Below are 26,512 nucleotides of genomic sequence, written 5' to 3'. Positions count from 1 at the left end.
GAAATTTTACCCAAAACAACATAATCAACAGTCACACAACTGTCTGAACCATACAAGCAGTCAATCGTCGTATGTTTTTTAAAGGAAGATTCCCACTTACTTGATATAGTAAGGTTTCCCATGACAGTCAAGGGCCTGCTCCCATCCATAAGGTAGTTCCTCCTCATCTTGCTCGCTGCCGCTGCCGCTGCCTTCCTTGCCTGTGGGCCAGCTCTCCGCCGGAGGAAGCCAGCTAGCTGTCCTTGTGATGTGACTGGAAATAAACAAGCAGAAGTTTAATATAGCACCTAAAAATAGGTCCTAAATAGTTTTAAATAGTAATTTATTACAAAATTTTTTTGCTTGAGCATGTTTTTCAGACCACGCGGCGAGGCAAGAAAAACGCAAACTGTAACTTTTAATTGGACTATAAGATATATTTTTTGATTATGCACTTCAGGTCTTCAATAATATAATCTTCACGATTGAAATCGCTTTCTTAGTTTAGTTACAAACTGAAGTAGACAGATAGACAAGGTTCAGCATTCGAATTTAAGCCTAGTAAGATTCTTTATTCACCTTTCACACAAATGGTCGTATGTTCGTAAAACGAGACAACAGATCAATAACTTGTCGACATATTACCGAAAGATTTTTAAATAATTCTGGAAGGGATAATTAACTTAACCCCTCTCTTATTCCAAGAGAAGATACTTCACACAATAGTGGGTAAAATGTATTATTTATAAAGTAAATTAGACCAGTGAACAATTCAGAACTTAGTATATTGACTAAACTATACTCGGCTAGTCCAAGTTAACCAAACACTAGAGCATTATAGACTGCAAACTTAGAACACTGCCAAGAGTATTTTCATAATTGGGTTAACATTGCACAAGTTGGGGCAAAGTACTTGAAATCTTAGCGCCTGGCCAATATTAGCTGGCAAAGTTTTACCGCGATACGTAAACACAGAATTTCAGTAGGAGTTTTGACGTTTTCTTTGATATAGTGCAGTGGGTTAATGGTTCTACCGTGTTACTTATGCAATTGAAAAAATACTATTGTAATGTTTAACCTTTCTTAATATTATCACAGATTAATGTGGTATTATAATCAATGTATCTCTTTGACAAATTTTAACAATATTGGTTCAGCCATTTTGAAGAAAAGACGGAACGTAACTGTTACTTCATAACAATTTCACTTGAATATAAAATGGCAGTAGGGATTTTAAGAAGGCAGACCTCAAGTCAATGAATGTATAATTGACAATATAATATGGTTGAGCATCAGATTCGATTCCTACATCTTGTAAACATAATTTTTAAATGGAAGTTTAAAGTAAAATGAGGGCTATGGCCATCCTTTGGCTATTCGTCCTAAAAAATAAATTAAAAGCTTTAATAGCACGAAACATATTGGACCCCATGTAAATATACATAGTATCACCGTAATATACTATGCTTCTCCATTATTTACTGTGTTTTATAGTTATTTACTATGTTTTACGAGCCAATGTTCCCCGGGATTGCGTAGCGCGTCAAATATTTATGTACACCATTGATTTACTCGTGATAGATGTGATCTTGGCAGTTGTTTCTTTCATCTTGTATAAGAAAGAGGGAGAAGAAAGATGTAGTTAGGTTATAGAATCTGTTTTATATCTGCATTGTTTTTAAAAATTATCAATCTTGAGTGGGCTATGGTAGATAGAAGGTTTATTGATAGAAAAGTTCTAGGTTTGATACTGCGTTCTTGTCCAAGTATTTTCAGTTCCAGAGATATAAATTTTAAAAGCGTGAAATAAAGCCAAAATAACCAAAATTCAATAACTTCAAAATAAAAGAAGGCCCTAAGACTAGATAATAATAACCAGGAAAACGACTACACCCATCACGTGCGAAGTTCTAAAAAAGCACTATAATATACATTCTTGCCTACCCCTTTATATCAAAGCAGTCGTAATACTCCACAATATAAATATTATCGTTCCCTTACCGCCATATTGTTTTATTTCAACCCCTAAGTGGAAAGAAAAGTGCCCTTTTATCCCCAAAACAAGAAAAATTACGCTCGTCAAAAACTTGTTGGCAAAATATAAAAATGGAGTTTATACGCAATAAAATTTATGTTGAGACCCTAACTGAATGTCGTGGGGTCCTTACCTGGGGTGGAGGGAATATGAGCGGGGATGTTTATTTTATTATTTTCGCAAAATCACAACTCTGTTTCCCCCAAAAGTAAGGTATGATTTTTTATTCCATCCGTTACTTTTTGCTCTTGGGAATAGTACTTATATTTCACACAACTGAGAATTTTTTGACTTTTGTCTAACATCTAAATCAAATATGAGATCTTTTCAGCTTGAAAACAGTAAATACATCTCATATTTGATTTCGTCTGTGTATAGAAACAAAATGCCGTGACTGAAACACATCAAAATATCTTTTGCCTAATACTTAGATCACGAAATCAGTCTAACATAGGCGTTAAGAGTTCTTTCATGTTATAAGAATCAAAATTACTTCTTTTGAAAGCGTTACATTAGCATAGTATGGTACACGTCGCATAACCGCTGTCGGTGCTCACAAATCAAATCAAAACATTTATTCATTTAGGTCAAATATTGACAGCTATGATAGTCTTTACAATTACTGAATCTACCACTAGCTCGGAAGGTCTTATGAGAAGAGCTAGCGACAAACTCGCGGCCATTTTTTTCAATCAAACAATTCAATCACATTAAACTACACGTAAATTAACTTACATTCATTACCTAATTAATCACCATTTAGAAATTACACCGTATCTCCCATCTCGCTCGCACAGGCGCCGTACCTTTACCTCAATTACAGTCATTGGAGAAACTTTTTTATTTACGTTGGTCGACGTAATCTGCCGTAACAGCACATAATACACGTTTATGTGTTACGCGATGTTGCTTGGTGTTAAGATGATTGTACATAAGGTAGTTTTTACCAAATTTGAGCCGAAAAATTATAATTATTTTAGAAAAATACCATGTGACAAGTGTATGGATGTTATGCGTTCTTTGGTCTCTGCGTACCCCTATGGGGAAAAGGCCTGATATGTTTGTAAAAATACCTTGTGCAAATAAGAAAATACACAATAGTTTTGTCAAATTTTAAATGGAATTTTCGGCTTTTAACACGTTACTAAATAAATAAGTATGTTACCCATTAAGGTTCAAATGTTAGGCAAGCGTCCCCTCCCGGAAAAAAGAGGACGTAGATCATCAGTAAGCTTGTTTTATTAAGAAAATCTTACATTATTTAATAATTGAGGCCGTTGTGTTTCTTCAAATGTGATGGTTATATTTTTTGTTAAACAGCGTAGAGTTTGAGATAATTTTAAATCGACTCCCAAAGCACGATTTATATTTCATGGGACTTAAAAATAATCAAAAGTAACAATCTTGAAATAAGTAATTACTTCACATTGCTACGTAATCTGAAACGGCAACAATTTTCCACGCCGCAAAAAAGTCTTCGACAAAAAAGTTCCCTTGCAAAGTCCCAGTGAACAACCCCCATAGCATCGTAGAATGATTGCGTCCCACCCTTAACGCGTTTGATATTAAAAGAGCACTTTTTGTTTATTTTATTACGAGAATACGGCAAATCTAATAGAATTGTCGCCTTTAATCCTGGGAGATATCATTTTTAAACGAATTTTTGAGTGGATTTTGTAAGTAAGCGAAGCTTAGTGTGGGATGAAAAGATTGTCTTTTTAAAAAAGATAAGTCTCGATTAATAAGTTAGGTATTGAAATCTTCCTTTTGTGATAAAATTGTTCTAGTATAAAATACTTTTATAATGGAATAATAAAAGGATGGTAGCTAGATCTAGCTTCTGGTCGCAACCCTGCCCAAATGGTAAAATTGGTCGGGAGTCCTATGTAAAACCGTTATGTAGTAAGGTAGTGAACGTAGCTAGGTAGGATTAACTGACAATTCTACAAACGCTACAACTCGATTATGACGAGTATTATTTCAAATAGACGGTAAAACACCATAGACGGAATATGCCACACTGACTTATAGAAAAGGCAACTTTGAAAAATAAAAAAATCTTTTTCATACATACTCACACTTCAGACATCATTTTAAAGCCCTAACGATCTACAATCTCAGCTACCACCACCATACTCTTTCTTATCTCCCAAAACATACAAACACATTCATTACTTAGAAAGCTTAACATACATACATACACACACGACATACATTTTCTTAGAAAATCATGTCTCTCATACATTTAGTAAGGGGAACCTCAAAGGTACATTTTTGTATACATTTTTGCGTCACGTACATTCATTTGTGTCATATCATGTAGGGGGTGTTGCATGAACGTATAAAGGGTGATGTTTTTTGTGTAGTTTTGTTTATCATATAGTCTTGCAGAAAAAGGCTTGTTATTAAGGTGATGTCGCAACGAAACCATAGTCCAAGGTATCGTGGGTTCGATGGTCAAACTATAAAAAAAAACTACTGACAGTTTCGGGACTATAATGTGTTTTTAATTTGGATGTTTTTAAATGTCTTCTTACCAAGTGGGTACGAAAGACCAAAAATACTATGATTTCTACAAAATTATTTTGCTAAATTCTTCACATTCAATAAACCCATCTATCCGGCTTTAAATTAAAGTATTTCTAGACATATATAGCTAAGTTAAGCTGTAACAAAGCTTTATAACTTTACACAACCTGAGTATCAAACCAAACAAAACCTACAAGTGTTCTAAAATAAACATTAAAACGTGGAATTTTCCCTCCAAAAATACCATATTCATCTCAAAAGCATATCTGTTGAGGTATTGTTGCATGAATGCGTCGCATGACGGCAGCCATCTTTGAGTTATATTTGTAAAATGTTTCACAGACAACAAACAATTTTTTTTACGTTACATTTTCAACGCTTTTGTTGGTGTAAAAATGTAAAAAATTGGACGGATTTTGTGTTTTGTTGATTTTACGTTTATGGTTAGGGAAAGTAATATTTGAAAATACAGGAATTTTTGAAAGAATCTTGACGGATTGAAAAACGTAAAGATATGTTTTTTCAGCCATCCTTTTTTGGAGACGTTCGCCAATGAAGTTTTGAATTCAAATAAGTTGATATAAACATTTGCCGTACACTATAAACGTAAATTTACAAACTCTAAAACAACTATAAAGCCATACCGTCTACATATAACCAGAAAATAACATTTTTCAGCATATCTTTTCGCCAAACATTTAGCACAGACATCAAAATTAGCCTCTTTTCATTGTCTATAATGTGATACATTTCTAAACTCTAGATTTCAGAATGACAAACTCATTTATACTTTATCTTAAGTGAAGTAATAAAAGGAACCAGAATAAAATCTCTTTTTCAACTGTACCTACCATCGTTTGTAATCTTTTCCGCAAAAATAATAATTTGTTCCCGTAAAAGATCTTTGCAAAGCTACAGCAACATCCGAATAAAACTATAACAAACTCCATCCTCAATTACGAGAACAACGTGAACAAAAGTTTGTAACGTTCAGTCTAAAATAAACAAAACAAAACAATCTAAAAAGCCGTTAGCCGGTTGTGGTAAACGGTTATTAACCGGCCCGCGACGGAACCGGCGTTGGGGACCGGACAAATTGCAGGTACGACGCGAATTTGTACTGTGACCATGTTTTTTAGCCTGTTGGGATGAATTGTTGTACAAACTTTTGTGACGAAATAAAATTGTAAAAATATTATGTCTACCTATAATACTACATTGCTAAACGGGTTTTAAATGCGATGAGTTTTCTCATTTTTGTTTAGCATTTTAGAATTATGTGTACAAACCGTGATGGTTTAAAAAAATATGTTAATAATGATCGTAAACTGTAACTGCGAACAAGTCTATCGCCATATATTGGTCTATTGAGAACCCCGGGACCTTGTGATGAAGAGTCGTACCTATACATTGAAATATTATTTTTCTGGATCCTATATACATATAATAGTACATGACTCTAAAAAAGTGACCGTCACTTCCCAACTAGCACACAAGCTGCTTATACAGTCGTTATACAGCCTGATAGTTGCATAAGAGTCGTTCAAATGCTGTACAATTCTCTATAAGTTGTATACTAGCTATTTAAAAAACCCTTTAACAGCTAGGCGGGACAGTAGCCGTTTAGTAGGAAACTAATGACTTATAGTGATATATGAGCATGTAATTGCATCGCTAGACAGCCTAGGGAAGTATAGCTGAGTTAAGGGAACTTTCTATAACACCGTTAACTGTTTAAGGGGACTTTAGGAGATAAAGGAGTTTAAACGGAGTTATGCGTTGCGCTTATAGCGCTCAAGAGCGTAAATAAGCTTTTTGTAATGCCTTAGTGCTCATTCACGTTGACTCGCGGGCGCGGTGGCGGGCGCGGTCGCGAAATATCAAACATATGGCGATGTACCGAAGTGTTCACGTACAAACCGTTCGCGCGGTCTAAGTCGCGGGCGAGCTAGCGGCGTCGCGCGCGGCCCGCGTGGCGCGCTCGCGCCAATATCAAACAAGTGAAGATGTTCGTGTGTGTTCACGTCGAACTAGCGGTGGCGGGCGCGATGTCAAGTAAGATCAACCAGTTTGAGCCAGTTTGAGCCAAACGCCCGCCTGGCGGCCAACGTGTACACAAATCGCCACGTCCCCGCGACCACGCCCGCCACCGCGCCCGCGAGTTTCAACGTGAACAAGCACTTAGGTTCTATAACAGATTTTTTTAGGGCTAGTGTATTACTCATCTATAAAAGAGTTGCGTAGGTCTTTAATAGCGCCTTGAGCGTTATATCAGATATTTATATGGCTTCTGTACGGCAAATAGATGTATAAGGTATCATTCGAAACATTTTAACAGCCATGGGGATTACAGAATTATGTTAAGCACCTAAAGCGCTATAACCGAATAAAATAAAATAAAATAAAATAAAATAAAATAAAATAAAATAAAATAAAATAAAATAAAATAAAATAAAATAAAATAAAATAAAATAAAATAAAATAAAATAAAATAAAATAAAATAAAATAAAATAAAATAAAATAAAATAAAATAAAATAAAATAAAATAAAATAAAATAAAATAAAATAAAATAAAATAAAATAAAATAAAATAAAATAAAATAAAATAAAATAAAATAAAATAAAATAAAATAAAATAAAATAAAATAAAATAAAATAAAATAAAATAAAATAAAATAAAATAAAATAAAATAAAATAAAATAAAATAAAATAAAATAAAATAAAATAAAATAAAATAAAATAAAATAAAATAAAATAAAATAAAATAAAATAAAATAAAATAAAATAAAATAAAATAAAATAAAATAAAATAAAATAAAATAAAATAAAATAAAATAAAATAAAAATTTAAAAAAAATGAAAGAAAAAATTTCAAACTATTTTAATATTCAACGACTGACCCCTAAAAGTACGAGTAAAATGCTGGTGTGCGACCAAAACAATTATATTGAAGCACTCCTATGCCACAACTGCAGAACCTTGAGGTCTACAACAGCAAACACTAGAGCCTTTGTACAGCTTAAGCCGCTAGAGCAGATGTAACCAACTCTGAGAGGTGCTTGATCGAGACGCCATTACAGCATTTGGTAAACATATTTTTTGAGGTTATTACGATCTTTTGAAGATCATATAAATCTATAGCCTGGTAACGTTAACATAATTAAAATCATTTTTTATTACCTATAACCCTAATTAAACTATCTGTAACACTCAAAGTCTTATTTATGTTCAAAATACAATTTTCAAATCCACATATCTATATAATTTTTGCATTTAAAACGGAATATTTTGAGGGCGCATGAAAATATTGACGATAATATACATATATATTGACAGCAAACTGGAACTCGCACTTTCATATCACGTACACAAAGAAATAAAAGCGATAGACTACTTGTTATTTTCATAATCCAATCCGTAAAAATAAAATGTCTCCTCATTTGTCACTGATGATTCATTTTAATACAATATATTTAGTTTACACCACAATAAACCGACCATATTACTAATTTAGAGCGTTAGCATTTATAACCGTTACACAGTAGCGCTAAAATAAGGTAAAGGTGGTATAATCGCGCTGCAAGAGCTTTTTCGAACGCTCGTGGCGCTAACCACCTCTGTACAACAGCTGGTAAGCGCCACGAAGCTGCGAAAAAGCTCTTGTAGCGCGATTATACCACCTTCATCTTATTTTAGCGCTCCTGTATTACTACTATACTACGTTCTATTATAATTACTATTTACGACCACTGTAGATCCAATGTAGAGCTATAAGCTGGACAGTATGGGCCTATTTGACGCTACAAGAGATCTGTAGCCGCTTATAGAACCACTATACTTCTTACTAAGGAGCCTAAGGCGTTATAAAAATCCTTTAACCGGCCATTGTGCAGCTTGTTATAGCGCTTGTGTGCTAGTTGGGTTTGTCCTATGTTTTTGTACATCATGGTGTATGGACTGCGTGAATTGACCGGACGTCAGTGAACGAATACGTAGTTACGTGCGGTTGACGAGAACTCATCTGCTAAACGCCAACGTCCCACTATACAGGACAAGTGGAAAATTTATTAACAATCGCTATAAATTTGATGGGGAAGGCTAACACGTTTATCAGTTGACAACTATTTGAAAGCCATTATGTACAACACTGATTGCTCGCCTAGAGTATAGTGATAAACAAGTACGTTAAAGCAGCAATGTATCGTCTGCGCAAAAAGATTTCCTAAGGTAAATGTATCTTAGAATCTTAGTAGTTAATTCACGTTGTAAACTATCAGTGTACTTATTTAATTTTGTGAATGAATATAGAGTAACGAAACAAAATTACTGTGCGGACGGAAATAGTTACGTGATGTCTTGCAAGTTTGAAAGGACGTCACTTGTACCAAGTGACGTCCTTTGGTCTCTGCCTAACTCTGTGGGAAGAAGGCGTGATTTGATGTTATTTCATTCAAATCCGTCCAGCAGTTTTTTCGTGGAAGAGTAACAAACAAACATTCACCCTCACAAACATTTGCATTTATAATATTAGTAGGATAGTAGGACTAGTACTAGGATGGCGGCCGGGACATGCTGCGCATCTGCGCGTGGCCTGTCCCGGCTTCCGAAGGCCCCCTGGCTGGCGAACTCGGGGGAGTCTTCCGGCCATTGCACAAGGGGGCACGTAGGGGGGCGGCACCCGTGTGTTGGGGTGTCGCCCCACACAGTGGACGGGTCCACATTGTGGACGGCCGCGTCGGGGCCGCGGATGTGTGCCCAAAGGCGTTCCCGTGGCCTCGGCACTAAGCGGCGAGGAGGCAACACCTTGGTGGTTTAGTGGGTAGGCCTTGCCCTTCTGGCTCGGAGAGCCCCACATACCCCAGCGCTCCCCCGGGCGTTGGGGATGCAATTTCATGCATTAACCAAGTAAAAAAAAAATGGACTAGTACTAGGATTCACCTAAATACTAAGAAATAATAGCTAAAACATCATGAAAACTGGCAAAGCAAAATCTGTTTCAAACAAACACCGTAGCCCTTCATTGTTTGTTATAAACCCGGTAATATTCAGATAAAACGTTTTAAAACTTCCATACAAAACTTAAACAGCAAACAGTTCATAAAATATTATACTAAACACATTTGCTTGCATATAACAAAGCTATCATAATCATGAATATAATCGTTGACTATACACCGACGGGTCTGTACGAGTATTAAACGTTAGTGGCTGCGTTAGACGCTCAGTGGAATGCGCACAATGCGGGATTAGCGATACTGTTGCCTTTGTTTATGGCCAGATTACTTATAGGGTTGGCTCTGAGAATTAGCCAAATATACTTTTTGATAAAAAGTTTAGAGTATTTTACGAAATGTTGAAGGCGCTTGTTATGCTGCTACTGTTTTAAGATCGCGGGTTCGATTACCGACATGCCTAATTTTATTTTTGTTTTACAAAAGAATTGTTAATTTTCTTAATGAAATTTTTGGTCCATCGCTTATATTGTTGTGTTAGAGAGTTTCTACAACACAAGATCAGTATTTGTAAGAGACTTATTATAACCTGATTCCAAAAGACTCAGTCCTTGTGTTTGTTAAATTATTGTGCAGTAGTAGTTAAAAAGCCACTTAAAATATCAATAAAAAAAACTTATTTAAAGCTATAACACGGTAACATCACATTAAGCGGTAGTTTATCTATTCAATAGCGTTTCTTTATATGAGTTTAAACGCTATTGAATAGATAAACTACCGCTAAATGTACCTCAGATACCGGGTTAATCGTTATATCAAACGTAATCTCAAAAGTAAATAATTATTTTTTTTGTGCCAGCCCTGCAATATCTTTATCATAACTTTAGCACTTTTCCAGTATTCACCCTTAGATATAAATACGAGAGGATGAGGGGTGAAAATAACATTCTCACCCGTAATGCCTTATCTTATTGTGTAGGGTGCAACGTTTGGGGTTGTTATAACCTTCGAGATTAGAGGTGCTTTGAAATAGTTCAAAATGGGGGATGATTTTGAGAAATAATATTTTTTAAGTGTATTTAGTTTTCGTTGCATTTAATTTAGAAAAATGGGCATAGGTTATTTTATAAGGTTTCTTTTCATTTGTGTATTCTTTTTATGATGACCATGTCGATAAATTGCAGGTAAAGTGGTATGTTGATATGCATAGCACATAATAAGACTACACAAAATATTTTTAGAACTACTGAAGGCTTTTAAAATCAAAGTTTTTTTATTCACCAGGAAATCGAAGCTGGAGCCATGTGATGAACAGTTACTACAGCACCAACGATTTTTTTTAAGTTCAATTATGTAATTTTTTCAAAATTCTCCACACTTTGCCTGTAAAAACATTAAAGTATTTATTTTTTAACCGATTACTGTCCCACTTCTGGGCAAGGGTCTCCTCCCAAACGAAGGAGTGGTTTGGTCAAAATAAAAGGCTTCCAGATAAAATAAAAGATAATTTTAACCTATTAATGTCCCACTGCTGGGCAAGGGTCTTCTCCCGTAATGAGGGAGGGGTTAGGCCTTGAGTCCACCACGCTGGCCAAGTGCGGGTTGGGGAATTTGCACTGCCAAATGTTAAAATAAAAGATACTCACAAATATTTTCATTGAGTAAAATGTAAACACCTCTTATAGCCGGGCATAAATAATAAAAGAAAGTGTCCTGAGATATTACGACATTCCGAGCATAAGCCCGGATTATCCGCACAGAATACTATGTCTGATTATTACGAGATAAGAGAATATTTTGTATGAAAAATTTATTTTTTCATAAAGCTGTGTTCGTTCTTGTGGTAAGTAGTTTTATAAATACTGGTTAGTAAAGTTATTTTAAAGAATCCTTTGGAAAAAACAGTCTAGTCTTCCTTTTGACTGTGTTTAAGTCCGCTTTCAGTCTCACCGGATGCCGGTAAATACTAGTACTTTTCATGGAGCGACTGTCTGTATCGAACCTCCACATCTGGGTTTATAACACGGTACCCCTCTAAGCTAAGACTGGTTGTCAGTCACTTCGTTCAACTGGGTAATCGAACCTGAGACCTCATGATCAGCAATCGTACACACCGCTTTGACCGTCAAGGAATCTGAACTTTATATAAAATACAAAGTAATATATAAACCTACATATTTGAACAAAATGCTGACTCAAACAAAATTAAAATTGTTCTATTAAAAATCTATCTAATTCTGCCCCATTCTATTAAATTTCCGTACCATTAGTCTTTCGTATTGTAGTCGTTTTAAACTTTAATTAGGTGATCCGTCGTCGTATCGTGCGCGTCACGGTACATTGAACACGTCGCCGCCGCGCCGGGCTGGGGCCGGACACCGCACGGTTAAGGATTACTATTATTGCAGTAGATTCTCTTATTCTTGTGTAAGATTGTATGTATTGCTTTGCTTTTATAAAGGAATTGGACTTAGTATCTAAATTCCCGTTGTTATTTAACCCTTTGTAAGGTAGTGGCAGCGGAGTTGTAAGGTAAGATAATGGCAAACAATAACCTTGCATGCCTAAAATATTGTCTAATGCATTTATTGAGGGCATGCAAACGTCCCCAACCCGCACTTGGCCAGCGTGGTGGACTCAAGGCCTAACCCCTCCCTCATTACGGGAGAAGACCCTTGCCCAGCAGTGGGACATTAATAGGTTAAAATTATCTTTTATTTTATCTGGAAGCCTTTTATTTTGAAATTTACGTCCGGGCAGTTTTTAACTTTTATAACTGACCCATATATAACTGTCTAAATTTTAATAGAGATATCTTTTAGCGTCTAAATAAAAGTAGGTTTTAAATTCTATCGCGGCGAAGCATACCTGCCAAGATTTGGAACTTTTTAAAGTTCTTTTCAAATCCGGAAACCGATATTCGAGTAAAATTTTAACGTTTTAGTCGCAAATAAAGAATTAAATAAGGTATAGGATTGCAGCTCAGCAGAAAGTCCAAGCAGAATCATATTATGTATCTCTAGCAATAAGACAGTCCATAAGTTGAACATTAGCCATGATAACCTTCCAATTTGCACCCGTAACGATCACAAAAATGTAATTTGCAAACGTCAACGTATATCAGCATGTTATTAAAATATATCCCATTAATTCCCGCGACGGTATAAATATTTATATTAACGTAATCCATTAATAAACGGCATCAGAAGTGATGTAATTTGCAAAATTGAATCATATTAAAATTCGTGACGTCACACCCGGCTCCCTAGCGCCACCATGTCCAATTATCGGTTATTTAATTAAAAATACGTTTTAGAGTAATGAGTTCAACTTTGATATAATGATGTGTGAAATATTAATGCGAGGTTTTTGAAAGTACCACGCTTGACAACATGGTGTACGGAAAAGTTTGAGTACTTAAAATGGGTTTCTAAAACCGTGCCTCTAAATTGATAGCAGTCTTTTAATACAGGCCTTAGGAACCAACATCCCAAATGGATCAGATATTTTTTAAAGCCTGATACTTCCTGAAGAATTTCAGGAGGTAAATTAAAATATATTTTATATTTGTTTTAACCTAACCAAATGTAACAGTAGTTCATGATTTCCGCAACATGCTCAAAAGATAAAGGAAAATCCTTCAACAAGACAGATCTGTTAATAGAATTTTCGTCTAATTTAGTATTGAATAATTTATTAAGATTTCGACTATTATATTATTACTAGCTGACCCGCGCAACTTCGCTTGCGTCACCTAAGAGAATGGGTCAAAATTTTCCCCGTTTTTGTAACATTTTTCGTTGCTACTTCGCTCCTAATGACCGTAGCGTAATGTTATATAGCCTATAGCCTTCCTCGATAAATGGGCTATCTAACACTGAAATAATTTTTCAAATCGGACAAGTAGTTCCTGAGATTAGCGCGTTCAAACAAACAAACAAACAAACGAACAAACAAACGAACAAACTCTTCAGCTTTATTATATTAGTATAGATTTTTACTTGTTAGGTACGCCTATACGATCCTACTGCTCTATTGAATAAGTTATCCAACACTTATCTGTACCGTGAATTTTTCTCTTTGTACATAATTAAACATATTTTTTTTAGTTAATAAAGACAACTCCCGCACTTAGAATTGCTCTTGTTTCCCGGGGACTTTTGCAAACATACATGATGAAACAATTATTTATTGATCGCACAAATAATGGTTCCGTTTAGTAATCGAACCTACGACCTCCCGACACAATGGTAGTAGCGAGGCGACCACCTTAACCACTACACCACGGAGGTCGTCAAACAGCTAACAGCTTCTAACACAAAATAAAGACTAAGAAATAATGTTAAAGTAACAAAGTTAGCCCGGGTGTCGTTGGTCCGGGTGTCGCAAAACGTCCGGGTGTCGCGAGCCATCCGGGTAATTTGATATCCGGGCCGGACAGCTGCCCGTACTGCACTTGTTTCTGCTACATTACTTCTGTATCATTTTCTGTTTGTTTTAACAGTGGATTTATTTAACGGATACAGACACTTTTACTTAGCTTACTGAAAATAAGGGATGTTTTTGAATATTTGTCTCGTCGTCGTATGGTTAGTGGTCAACCTAGTAACAAAGTTGTTCAAGCCGCCCGAAAGCCAAAGTGGTTTTTTACTTATGTAAGAATATTTCTCAACAATAGCCCGGAGTTTGGTGGCTAGCCCGGCAAATAGCGATAGACTCGCCCCCTATTACATAGGACTAACGATGTATATGGCATAACTTGAGTGTATTACATATACCTCTATCTAAGGGTAAAACAGGCGGGATGTTATATAGTCGTATATAGGTCGTATGTAAAGTTTTTACGAAATTTTACTACTTATACTTATCGATAATATAAAATATAGATTACATATTATGTCAGTATATATTCAGGTACATAACTATATTGCGGTGTATCAGTATGCAGGTCAAAGGCTTGAGGTCATGTGGTCACGTGCCGGCGGCGCGGCGCGCTGCTGCGGTTTTTGACACTAATGCAACCACATTTGTGTACCAATGTATTATAATAATGCATGAATTTATAGATTTACAGGTGTACTAGCTTATATTTTTGTATGGACTTGACCATATTTTCAATTATTGGGTACATTTTACAGGAAGGGATAGGTTAAGTAGGTACATTTTATGTTGTCGGAAAAAAATGGTTTATTACTTGATGACTAGTGTTGATCAAGTCGCGTTGAAATTATATCGTTATCTCAACATTAAGGTTTATTTTGGTCAAAAAGTGAGCCTGCTTTTAATCCTGGTTTCCTGACTAACATCAAACCTGGAATTTTTGAAATATATATATCTACCTTTCCATATAAAAATGTATTAAAACTAGAATAGCAATTTAATCGTGTAAGTGTAGCAGACAAACAAACACACAAGATTTCGCATTTATACGTATAGTAATTGTAGAAGAAGAAGAAAGGGAAATACAATTATATGAATTCATTGTGTAAAAATCTATTAAGTTTTGCAGCATCTGAAATATTTATCAAATCATAGTACATAATAATAATAGAAAACAAGCTAAAACACTTAATACAAGTGAATATCTAGAGTAAAACATCACACGGTCGCGAACTTTATTAAAGTCCAGCTGCCCGCGGCGCCGGACATTGAAGCTTTTATATATCACGACTTGTGAACGAGATGATGAAGATTTTTGAGAAATATGGCTTAAGTTGTGATAGGTTTGAATATGTTGGGAGGCGTGGGAGTTGTCCAATGTAGTTTGAAGATCGTGAAAATTTAAGAGCTTTGAATTTATAGAAAAGTGATTTGTACTTACTTAAAATGAAAATTAATACGTGTACTATTGCTGTAAAAAAACTGGGATAGTATAGGTTTTAAATTATTTAAGAGCTGTTTAAGATGATTTTATCAGAACAATTATTTATTGGAATAATAGATACAAAAATTATTCCTTGAATTTTCACTTCATAATGTATTAAGAACAAATTTTTTATACATCTGTATTAAAAACAACTAAATTGTACATCACCAACTAACTTTATTCTGCAATAAATCAGAAAAGAGAAAAATAAAAGGGCCGAATAAAAAAAGAAAAATGTCGTATCGTCCCCGAATCGTCGTTTGAAAAATTCCTCGCCGGATTCCGATGGACTGAGGAGTATTTTTATCATTTCTATTATATATCGTTCTGCGCCAGTGATCGGAATTTAATATAAAATGCGGAGGGAATCGTTATCCCATCATGTAATAAAAGAATAAAGGTTTAACACATTGTTCTTCTGTACTTTCTCTCTTGAGAAATTTCTCGCGAGATTTATATTGAACAATGATTTTTATTATTGTATTTTTTCGTATATCTTAATTTGCTTTTGGATTTATTGTGAAAGTTTGTGAGAATGTTCAAGGGTGGTCGAAAAAAAGGTTATTATCCCTATAGTAAACGCTTTTTTAAATACCCTGTCCGCTGTCCAGGGGAACGTTATAATTAAATAACAATTAAGGAAGTAATAAAACAAGGTAAAGTAATGTTACTTATTACACTTATTATTTTGTCTTTATAAAAGTAACAGTAAATATTTTAACATTGCTATTTCTATTCAAGTCATCCATTTTTATGCTAAAACCCTGTTTTTAGAAATAGTTATTTCTTTTACATGTATTATATCCAGTACCACAGTTTTCTACATGAGTTACTGTCATCGTCATATTGTATACATAATATTGTAAATCGCTATGGGCGTTGCTCAAATTATATTACAAAATATTTTTTTATCAAAAGGAAATCGCACAACATAACTTTTGCACAAACTCTAGAACAACAAGTCTAAAAACAGCTCCCGAATTTCCAAAATGGTAAAGTTCATCTAATTTTAAGCACAAGCCAAGGTTACACAGTAAGACAGACAGACAGACAGTTGAAACGTCAAACAATCGTTGGAGTCGAGACGATCGTATCAGGTACAGTGCTACAAACTTTCACTGACAAAGAGGTATACTACTGAACTCTTTAAACATTCGACTTGAAAATTCGAAAGACTGTATATTTAGGAGTTTATTTTTACTTCTGAAAGACAGCTTACTTGTATCTTGAAACAAATTAACACACAATTAAAGGACAGAAAGTACGATAAGATCAGAAATAGCCATTTGTGAATAATTCTATATTTGTTCTTTGTAGCGATAGATCCCGGTAGATCCACGGATTCCTAGCGCAACCGGGAACGGTGACTTGAGACCAACTTTACCATTTTTTCAATGTCGAGATCATATATACTTTGATATTCATTTTCAAAGATAACACTCTGATTTTAACAATTAGTCATTTTATCAATGACCTATAGAATAAAAGGAGTGCGTTAAGCACTCTAAGCATCGACTATCTTTAGATAGGTAGCTATTATAGTGTTCGAGCTGAGCGTTTCCGTGCTTCAGAGGTGACGTTAGAAATCGGTACCGCTTGTTGTCAATTAAGATATACTTAAGCCACGTTAAAGGCTGGGTGGCTTGAAAAACGTTGACACTAATCATAAAATAAAATACTAAATTAAAATGATGTCTGAGCATAAAAAATGAAAACCAAATAACATTTTCAACAGCGGTCGAAAAATAATAGTAGTCCCCTTTCCAAAACCATAATCCGATTCCATTACAGTCATTAGTTGGTTAACTTTTAGTTACAATAAAAACTTTTACTCAAATATCCGAATAGTTGAGAGTTTTACTCGATTGCGGCATAAATAGTTAGTTATGAGTTACGGCCGTGCTATGGCGATGTTTTGTAACTTTTACCGTAGTTTTCAACAAGTTGGACATTTTTAGTAGCAGCGGAATTGTTTTGTAGTTTCTTGCTACTTAATAAAATTAAGTTTTGTGTATTCTGGTTCTTTTAAAAGGTATTTTTTATTTAGTTTTTATTGCTACTAACTGTTTGCCTCCTCTAATTCTCTTGTGTGAGTTTCGATTATTAAGAATGTAGCGTAATAATGTTTTATATGGGGATCGAAAATGATTTGTGTGTGGGAATGATGAATTTTGTTAGGTGATAGTTATCATCTAACCAAATTCATATAAGTATTATCAATATGTATTACTAGCCAAACATCTAATCAGATTTTGATAACATTATGCAAGAAGGTTTTTAAAGACACATGATCACACATATTATTATGCTAGGAATAAAATCAATACCTAAGAGAGAAATGTATGAGTGAATACCTTTATGGGAACGGTCCACTAGTGTCCATTCAAAATAATGTACTCAGTTATTTGTTGTAACAACACTTTTTTACACCTTCTTCTTCTTATCGTATGGTTAGTGGTCAACCTAGTGTCAAAGTTGTTCAAGCCGCCCGAAGGCCTTTGACGTGGCTTAACGATTGTTATCTTAACTAAAAACAACCGCGACCGACTTTTTACGTGCCTTCCGAAGCACGGAGACGCCCTGTTCAAATACCACTATGCGGTCACCCATCTATGGAATGACCGCGCCAAGGTTTGCTTAACCCACAGACCGTTTACCGACCGGTGAGCGCAACTGGCTACGGGCCCAGCCGTTTTACACCAGCCGTGATGATCTATCTATACAATACTGTATTCAGTAACAAAATAAGTATTTTATCAAAGTTACCGACTATACTCTACGGAATTAGGTTGAAAAACAATTTTCTTTTGTTACATTTCCACGAAACACTGTTCATGGAAACTTGAAATTAATTTCCAATACTTGTTTATTGAATTATACAAAAATTTCGTTCATATTTTAGGTTTATGACCTGTGGAAAATGTGATGAAAAATTTCTAAAAATTGGTTAAAGTATAAAGCTGATTTTTATGAGACTATAATGCTTTACTTGTAAATATAAAATTCCTGGTCTTTTAAAAGAAGTAAAATGTATTTTACCCCAAAAATATTTTTAACGTAACAATTTTATTTTTTAGGTGAAAAACATCTCATGTAAAGATATTTTCATTGTAATACTTACATCTTTACAAGTGATATTTAAATTGGAATAAATTCAACTACAGCTATGCCCAACATTATAATATATGAATTAGCCTATCTGACTAACGTTATTTAAAAAAATATATATATATACCTCTTTATAAATAACACACGACAACGCGTTGGTCAGCTAGTATCTATAAAAAGTATCAAATATAACTATAATACAACAAAAAATAAACACCCACAAAAAATACCAATAAAAATATTCCCACGTTCACATAGTCCCATCAAACAACAAGTGAAGCCGTGCGCAAAAACTAGCTAACAATAAACACACAGACAATTCTATTAATCATGTATCACACACACGTACAAACACCGATCACTAACTCGAAGCCTTAACTTCAGCTACGTGCTACGAATACCGTAGCATCGTAGAGCTGCTACGAGATCGTAGCAATTTGGCAACTATTTGTTGCTCGTTTGATTGTTGCCAACTTTGTTCGCACAGACTAATAAATTGAATAATATCCGTATTATATTCTGTTACCCTGTGGTTAAATGCACCATAAACCATTGTAACAGTAAAGAAACGCATGTAAGTACGTTATGTATGCCTTCACGCTAAAACTGCTGGATCGATATCGATAATTCTTTTTTGGAAGCTATTACTAAATTTCCGATTAGGTTTTTGCAAAGAATCTACGTAATGGGAGCCTCACAAAAGCTAGTTAGTAACAGAAAAGAAATCTTAAATCTAGCTGTCTAACTCTCTGTTGCACTCACGGCTAAACTACTGAACTAATTGAGTAGAAATTTGGCAAAATTTTAGATTATACCTCGGCAAACTTTAAAAACTATTCCCAACAACCATGCAACAGATAGTTGCCCGTGTACAACACAAAATAGCCACGTAAAGTGAATTGTGCTACAATTTTTAATGAGAACCTTGTACGTTTCAGTGGCAAACCTCTTACTTTCTATTACTTCGTGTTACGCGCTATTACTGCTTAATAGATAGATGGATATTTAAGTGATTCTCACGTGAAAAGAATTTGAAATGAAAGATTTTCTTTATAAATTGTTTAGTATGTTGTCAGATAGTTTTCTTTTCATCATCATGTCTTTTGTCGTGAGTGACTTTAAACACATATACATTTTTTCTTGGCGCTTTGCTGTCCCACTGCAGGGCAAGGGTCTGCTCCCAAACGAGGGAGAGGGATTAGGCCTTGAGTCCAAATAAAATATTTTGAAAATTATGTAGTATCTTTACAAAACGCAAGATACATTATTATTGTATAATATTAAACTGTTTCTTCTCTTAAGGATAATTCGATTAAATCATGTTTTACATACATCTATTCACACAGCTTCGGTCGCGTTAAATTAAAACAAAGTAACCATATTTAAAACAATGTTGATTCTAAGTCTTCTCCACGTAAATTTTCATGAAAATTCAGTTATTTACCCATAATATCGTCAAAGACAAACAGATTTTAAACTAAATCCATCATGTTGTTAGTAATTGCTCAAGTTTTTTTTTGTTTTCTGAAAATGACCGTGCTGTTTAAAACACGATTATTATGCATCTTTTATTATAAAACATATGTACTATTCGCATTATATTTCACAAGTATGTAATACGAGTAAGCACAATGCGTCGCTAACGACGTTGCCGTCGCTCGCGTTAATGCGTTTTATTTCTAATATTATATTATAATGAGAGTAAGGTATACGCACATTGAAGTGTAATGCTTTGTGAAGAAAAGTTCTGTGTTGTAGTAAGAAATAATTAAAGGGTGATTTTTGTTGCGTAATAACGGAACGGAACGGAACGGCTTTTTCGTTTTTATGTGTTTTCTATGCTAGTAATAATAGTATAGCGTATTGAAAAATCGAGCTTTAACTTTTATCAAATCTAAATGATATTAATTGTAGGATATAAATGTGCCACTCGTAGAGAAAATATTTTCAATAAAGGAATAAGTAAATTAGTCGAAATCCATTTATTCAAATACATGACATTGATGTATTTTAGTGTTGTCTATTTCAGTGGCTTAGAACACTATCAGAAGTAGAAAATGAACACTTTTGTTCTATATCTAAAGCATTAGCTTCTTTCAGGTTTTGATCAATGTTTTTTTTCCACGGCTGTTTTTTGTTTGTCTCTACCCACATAACCTAAATTACCGAAGCCTAATTTTGTCCAAAAAATACCCCCATTTTTACCCTTTTTGTACAAAGCGGCTCTGTGTGTCTACCCCAAAATCCTTATTTCAGTTGCGCTTTGACGTACAGAGAGAAAGTTTGAGAAAACTGGCGCTAACGAGACCAAATGTAAATAGACCTTTGGCGAGCGTCAGTCGAGTGTGTTGGTACCTTGTTGTTGATGCAGGGCTGCCACGCGGGAGAAATACTGCATATTTTTTATGTATAGATAAAGTAACGATTTTGAGTATGTACTCGTATGTTGTTGTACTAATGAATGTACTGTAATGTAATGAACTATTTTCTTAATTACGCATGAAAATAGTTCCTTCGCAATACGCTAGAGATGCTGGTCACATTTTCATTCAAAAGGCGAACGGCAGGTTTATATGAGGAATTCGTACAGCTTATAAATTGTCATGTTTAGGTTTACTTTTTGTTTTAATTGGTAGCTATATGATAGACAAGCTTATTTTAAAATTCTTATATTTTTAAAAGTTGGGAGGTAAAAGTTATGTCCATTTTTAGAAGCCCCGATAGTTCGCTAAATTGCTCAGATGCTGTCAAAACCACAATTCAAAACAACAGCAAATTGGCGGATGCGTAGACGTCAGACGAAAAGTGACGTCTCATGAGATTTTCTTTTTCTTTAGTTGTCAACAAATATAAGACATGGACCAAAAATTATTATTTAAATAAACAAATACTTTCTAATTAATCCGGACTTCTAAAAATAATACTCCCAAATAAAAATAAATGACTTAGTCCCCTTAATAAGTGGTACAAATTCTGTAACGAAACAACACAAACTTTTAGCTGTACGAAATCTGCCGATCTCCTTTCCATTAGTTCTCGATAGCCAACAACCAGCATGAAAAAACGAAACAATGTGCGATTTCCACTATCGACTGTCAGCAACCAAGCCACTATGAAGGAATTTTGTCTAAATATCATGAAATGTTCCGAAGGAACTAAATTTATAGTTACACTCCATACTAAAAATCATGCCTCCCAACTATAAAAAATGGTGCCACAGACTATCATTAAATCCCAACTTCAATAATATCAAAAATGACCTAACATTTCATTCCACCTGGCAATCCTAAGTAACGTGTGTATGCACTTGTAAAGCTAGAACTGGGTTATCCGTGAAAGGGTTTGTGAATGAATTTTTTCCAACTGTGAGAGCTCCCGTGTAATTTACTTTCGTTTTTGTTCAGTTTTGTATGTATTTCTGAAATATACTAAATGAGGGCGGGTTTTTTGAGTTTGTTTTGTTGTGTGTTGGGAATTTGTGAAGCTGGGGAACGTTTGAAATTAACGTTTGAAAAATTTAGGTTTTTATTTAGAAAAATGAGCAAAATACTCGTTTTTCTCGAAGGAATAAGCTAGGTGTCTTTTAGCTTTTGCTTTTGCTTCCCTGACATGTAACCGAATTCCATTTTCACACCAATAACATAAAAAACTGTGTTTTTTTTAGTTAACAGTTTATAAAGCTTAGCTTTACTACCTAACTACTAACTTAGAAACCAGTCTTTTCTCGAGTTTTTAACTATCTCTGTACAAAATTGAATTCAAATTGTTTCAGAGGCTTAGGCACCAAAAACATACAGACGGAGTTACTTTCACATCTATAATATCAGTACAAATTTAAAGTACAACAGTCTATAAAAACTCATATTTCAGTTCACTGAAAGCTACTATCAGTTCTCACTTATCGTGTCGTAAATCTCACTCATATCGCAATAAATTCGAGTGTAACCACGGGACGTCGACACGACACCAAATGGGAACCAATTTGAAACCTATCACTTTTATTTGAGTTCAAAGTTGTGCGGCATACGCTAGTAGCATCGCTAGTAATTTTGGTATTGAGTGCCTCTGACTGAGGCTAGGTCGGTAGGGTATCTAACCGCTGATCATGAAGTCTCAGGTTTGTATCCCTGTTGGGCCAGAAAGTGCTTACTGATTCAATGGCTAGCTTTTCTTCCAACTATGTTGGAGTCGGCTTTTTATCTCACCGGTAGCAGCAAAATGCCAGTATTTTCTCAGTGATTCCCGGGGTTAGGAAGTTGAGGTTCTAACCTCTATGTCTCGGAGAGAACATAAAGCCATCAGTCCTGTGCCTGACCTCTCACTGGTCGTGTCAGTTCAGCTGTCCCACCGGGTTACGAGAGTTAGGGAATAGAGAATGTACCATCCTGTGTGTTGTGGACATATAAACTAGGACACTATAATCAAAGTCCTGCACAGGGGTCTTGGGATCGCAAAAAGTTTAAATATAAATAAAAATCCTTAAATCCATACTAATATTATAAATGCGAAAGTGACTCTGTCTGTCTGCTACTCAATCACGCCTAAACTACTGAACCTATTTGCTTGAAATTTGGTATGGAGATATTTTGATACCCGAGAAAGGACATAGGCTATATATATCATTACGCTACGACCTAAAGGAGCAGAGTACCAGTAATTAATGTTACAAAAACGGGGAAAAAATTCACCCATTCTCACTTATTGGACGCAAGCGAAGTTGCGCGGGTCAGCTAGTTCATTATAAAAACACAAAATAACAAGACAGACTAATACCAAATTTTGTTCATACATGTCAACAACGTAAATTGCGAAATTCTTTCCTAGTTCTACTCGTAATATTTAACAGTATGTCCGTATGACAAAAGCCTTCGTATATGTAAACTTGTCTCGTCGGAAGAATTTTAATAAAACCTTCACATCCCACTGAGTGAGGATCGCTATACGGACACACCGCATAACTTTGATTGTTCTAAAATGCAAATATGTTTTATATTAAATAAAGTTTATGATTTGATATTAGATTTTCGTTTAAGGCTGAGTTTGAGGCTTTGAATTGTCGCTTTTTAGAAGCTTTTTTAATATAACTTTATTTTTTACTTCATTTATTGTCTTTGTATTTTTAAAGTTAAACTATATGAACATGTTTTACTTGACAAATAAGTAAAATTATAATTCTTTTTCGTGTTACTTAGTACATTAAATATGTTTTAGGCCTTATGGATATTTTTTTGATTTTTTATTTTATAACATTCTCACAAAGAAGGGTTTTAATTCCAATAAAACTTATGTTTGTAGAAAACAGTGATTTTCAAATACAGAAATCAATGCCTTCATTGCTAGTTATTACAGAAAACTATTTGAATGTTATTTTGTTGCCTATTACACTACGTATATTGATAAAGACGACTATTTTTAAGTTATTATATTTACCTGTCAGTAGTTCTTTACTAAAATTTAAAAAGACATCCTTTCTAAAGTTATCTTTACTCACTTCTTCAACTAAATATTCATAAAACACAGGCAAAGACTCAAAGACAAATGCCAATAGCAGATAGCCGGTGTAGGTACAACAATGAACAAATAGCCGATCGTTTATCTTTCCGTGCGGTAATCTGGCGCGAGTCGATTTTTACCCACCGTCCGAATGATTAATGACTAACTTTACGATTGTTTCAATGAGAAAACTGTTACTAACCGAGGATTTTGCAATTGATTTAGTTTTATAGCGAGCATTTTTATTGTACCACGTGATGGTAGTGGTATAAATACAACTTCGTGATGCTGCTAGTCCCATACGGGAACCTATTACCATATTATCAGGCACGTGACCAGGCTGCTATGAAAAACTTTGTAATGAAATTGTAAAATCCGAAGTATATAGTTTTCTGTCCAAAACGGGAATCGAACTCAAGATTACTGCACTCCCTCAACTGCTAACGCAGATCAGAGTGAAAATCTCAATAATAAATTTCTTAGTCCGGAAAAAGACCATCGCGAATTTTATTTTACTACTAGCTGACCCGCGCAACTTCGCTTGCGTCACATAAGAGAGAATGGGTCAAAATGTTCCCCGTTTTTGCAACATTTTTTACTGGTACTCTGCTCCTATTGGTAGTAGGGTGATGATATATAGCCTATAACCTTCCTCGATAAATGGACTATCTAACACTGAAAGAATTTTTCAAATCGGACCAGTAGCTCCTGAGATTAGCGCGTTCAAACAAACAAACAAACAAACAAACTCTTCAGCTTTATAATATTAGTATAGATAAAAGAAACATAGATATACAAATATCTATGTTTCTTTTTGATCCAGATGTCAATATTTTTGTCACTTTTTATAGAAAGTATTTTTAACAACAATTTCTTACGCTCTTTTTAAACACACATTAAATCCTTAAAAGCTGACGACAAACCAGAGTGTACAAACCACTTACTCATCCTCTAAGCGAAGTGACCTTACCTCTTAACTGCTGTTTGTTTAACACTACATGCTCCTACGTCAATGTCTGGTATACAAACATTATGACGTCACACACTACAAGTTTAGTACATTTATATCTTATTGCTACGTAATAAGGTTTATATTGCGTTGAATATTTTGTTTTATACGTTTTGTAGTAGTTTCTTGATGTAGGTTTCGTTACGTATTGTGTGTGAAATGAAATTGAAGAATATTATTTGAAAGAGTATGAGAAGTAGTAACTGTTTGCTATAACTTAATATGTATCGGTAGATTTTTTCATTTTATGTTGCCAATATTAAAAGTTTGGATGATTGGATGAATGTTTGTAAGTCAATAACACCAAAACTACTAACCATATTTTAATGAAATTTGGTGCAAAGATAATTAATGTCCTGAATTAATGCATAGGATACCTTATACCCTGGGAAATTTTTACAGGCCGACGCAGTCGTGGAAAGGCTAGAACATATTATTTATGAACTTTTCATAGGCTTTTGACCTAAAACTTAAAGACATATTTAATCAAATGTAGCGCCTAAATAAACCTTATTTTAAATCAACCTCAGCTGGGGTGAAACTTAGCATATCAGCGAAGATTGTCAATATTTTTATATATTAAAGTAATTTATTTCTCACCAAGCCTCACCCCCTAAAAGTCAAAGGGTAGGCAGAAGTACCCTCATTCTAAGGCAATACATCAAAGTGAACGGTCCTAGTTAATTGGCAATTGCCTAACGCCCCCTTATTGCTTCCGTTACCTAATTTATTAGACGCTTTAATATATTAATGTTTCGTAGAATGTTTGAGTCTAGGAGTTTACTTACTAAAGATGTACATGTTACTGAAATTCGTATCCGACTTCTAACTTTTGGTGGTATCGTGATGTTATCTTATCATGATTATGTCATTTCTATTTACTAATTAAATAGTACTGTAAAATTTCTTTACACTTATAAAAATAACCCTAAAAGTACTGGTCAGATAGTGACCATATAAAAAAATGCGCTGTACCAAAATTGTAAAAATAGATCATTTTTTTGTTTTCAGGCTAGCAGTAGTCAACTCTATGCCCATTATAGTATACGTGTAGCCTGATGTGAAGATCTCTAAATTTAGTGAGAAAAGTATAGCGTTAAAGATACTCTATATCTTTTTCATTTATCCCGCTCTATCTCTTTCACGGTAGAACTTGAACTACAGTGGTCAATTACATAGATTATCGACTATTGGTCTATAATAATATATGTAGGATAACCGCGTTATAAGTTTGATGTCAAAAAATATATACAAATTAGGCAGCATATTATTTTATCTATATTATTAACATCTGCATCTCTCATAGATTAAATCTCCCGTTAATACAGAAAGTAACAAGCCATGACAATAAGTCACAGTCATAATATCAATAGAGATGTTAATTTGTTTGGTGATACATAACGATCATCAAACACCGATACCTCGATGATGCTCGCAAATAACATTTGTACAATACTTTTGTATGTTACAGTTTTATTGGCAGTAGGTTAAGTTTGATCAGAATTCGAAAAGGTTTAACAAGAGTTTATAGTTGTATAT

General features: G+C 34.4%; 1 protein-coding gene across 2 annotated transcripts in view; it reads right to left on the bottom strand.

Annotated features, from left to right (window-relative positions):
* Positions 1 to 26,512, bottom strand: part of LOC142976057 (uncharacterized) — a 237,919-nt gene that overhangs the window by 11,746 nt on the left and 199,661 nt on the right. For both annotated transcript variants that reach the window (XM_076119258.1, XM_076119259.1), the window contains exon 3: positions 101 to 253. In XM_076119258.1, coding sequence (XP_075975373.1) covers positions 101 to 253 — 153 coding nt within the window. The remainder of the gene's footprint in view (positions 1 to 100; positions 254 to 26,512) is intronic.

Source organism: Anticarsia gemmatalis, chromosome 10 (genome assembly GCF_050436995.1).
Source record: "Anticarsia gemmatalis isolate Benzon Research Colony breed Stoneville strain chromosome 10, ilAntGemm2 primary, whole genome shotgun sequence".
Classification (NCBI taxonomy): domain Eukaryota; kingdom Metazoa; phylum Arthropoda; class Insecta; order Lepidoptera; family Erebidae; genus Anticarsia; species Anticarsia gemmatalis.
Note: the sequence above shows the minus strand (reverse complement) of the source record. Positions and strands in the feature narration are given on the sequence as shown.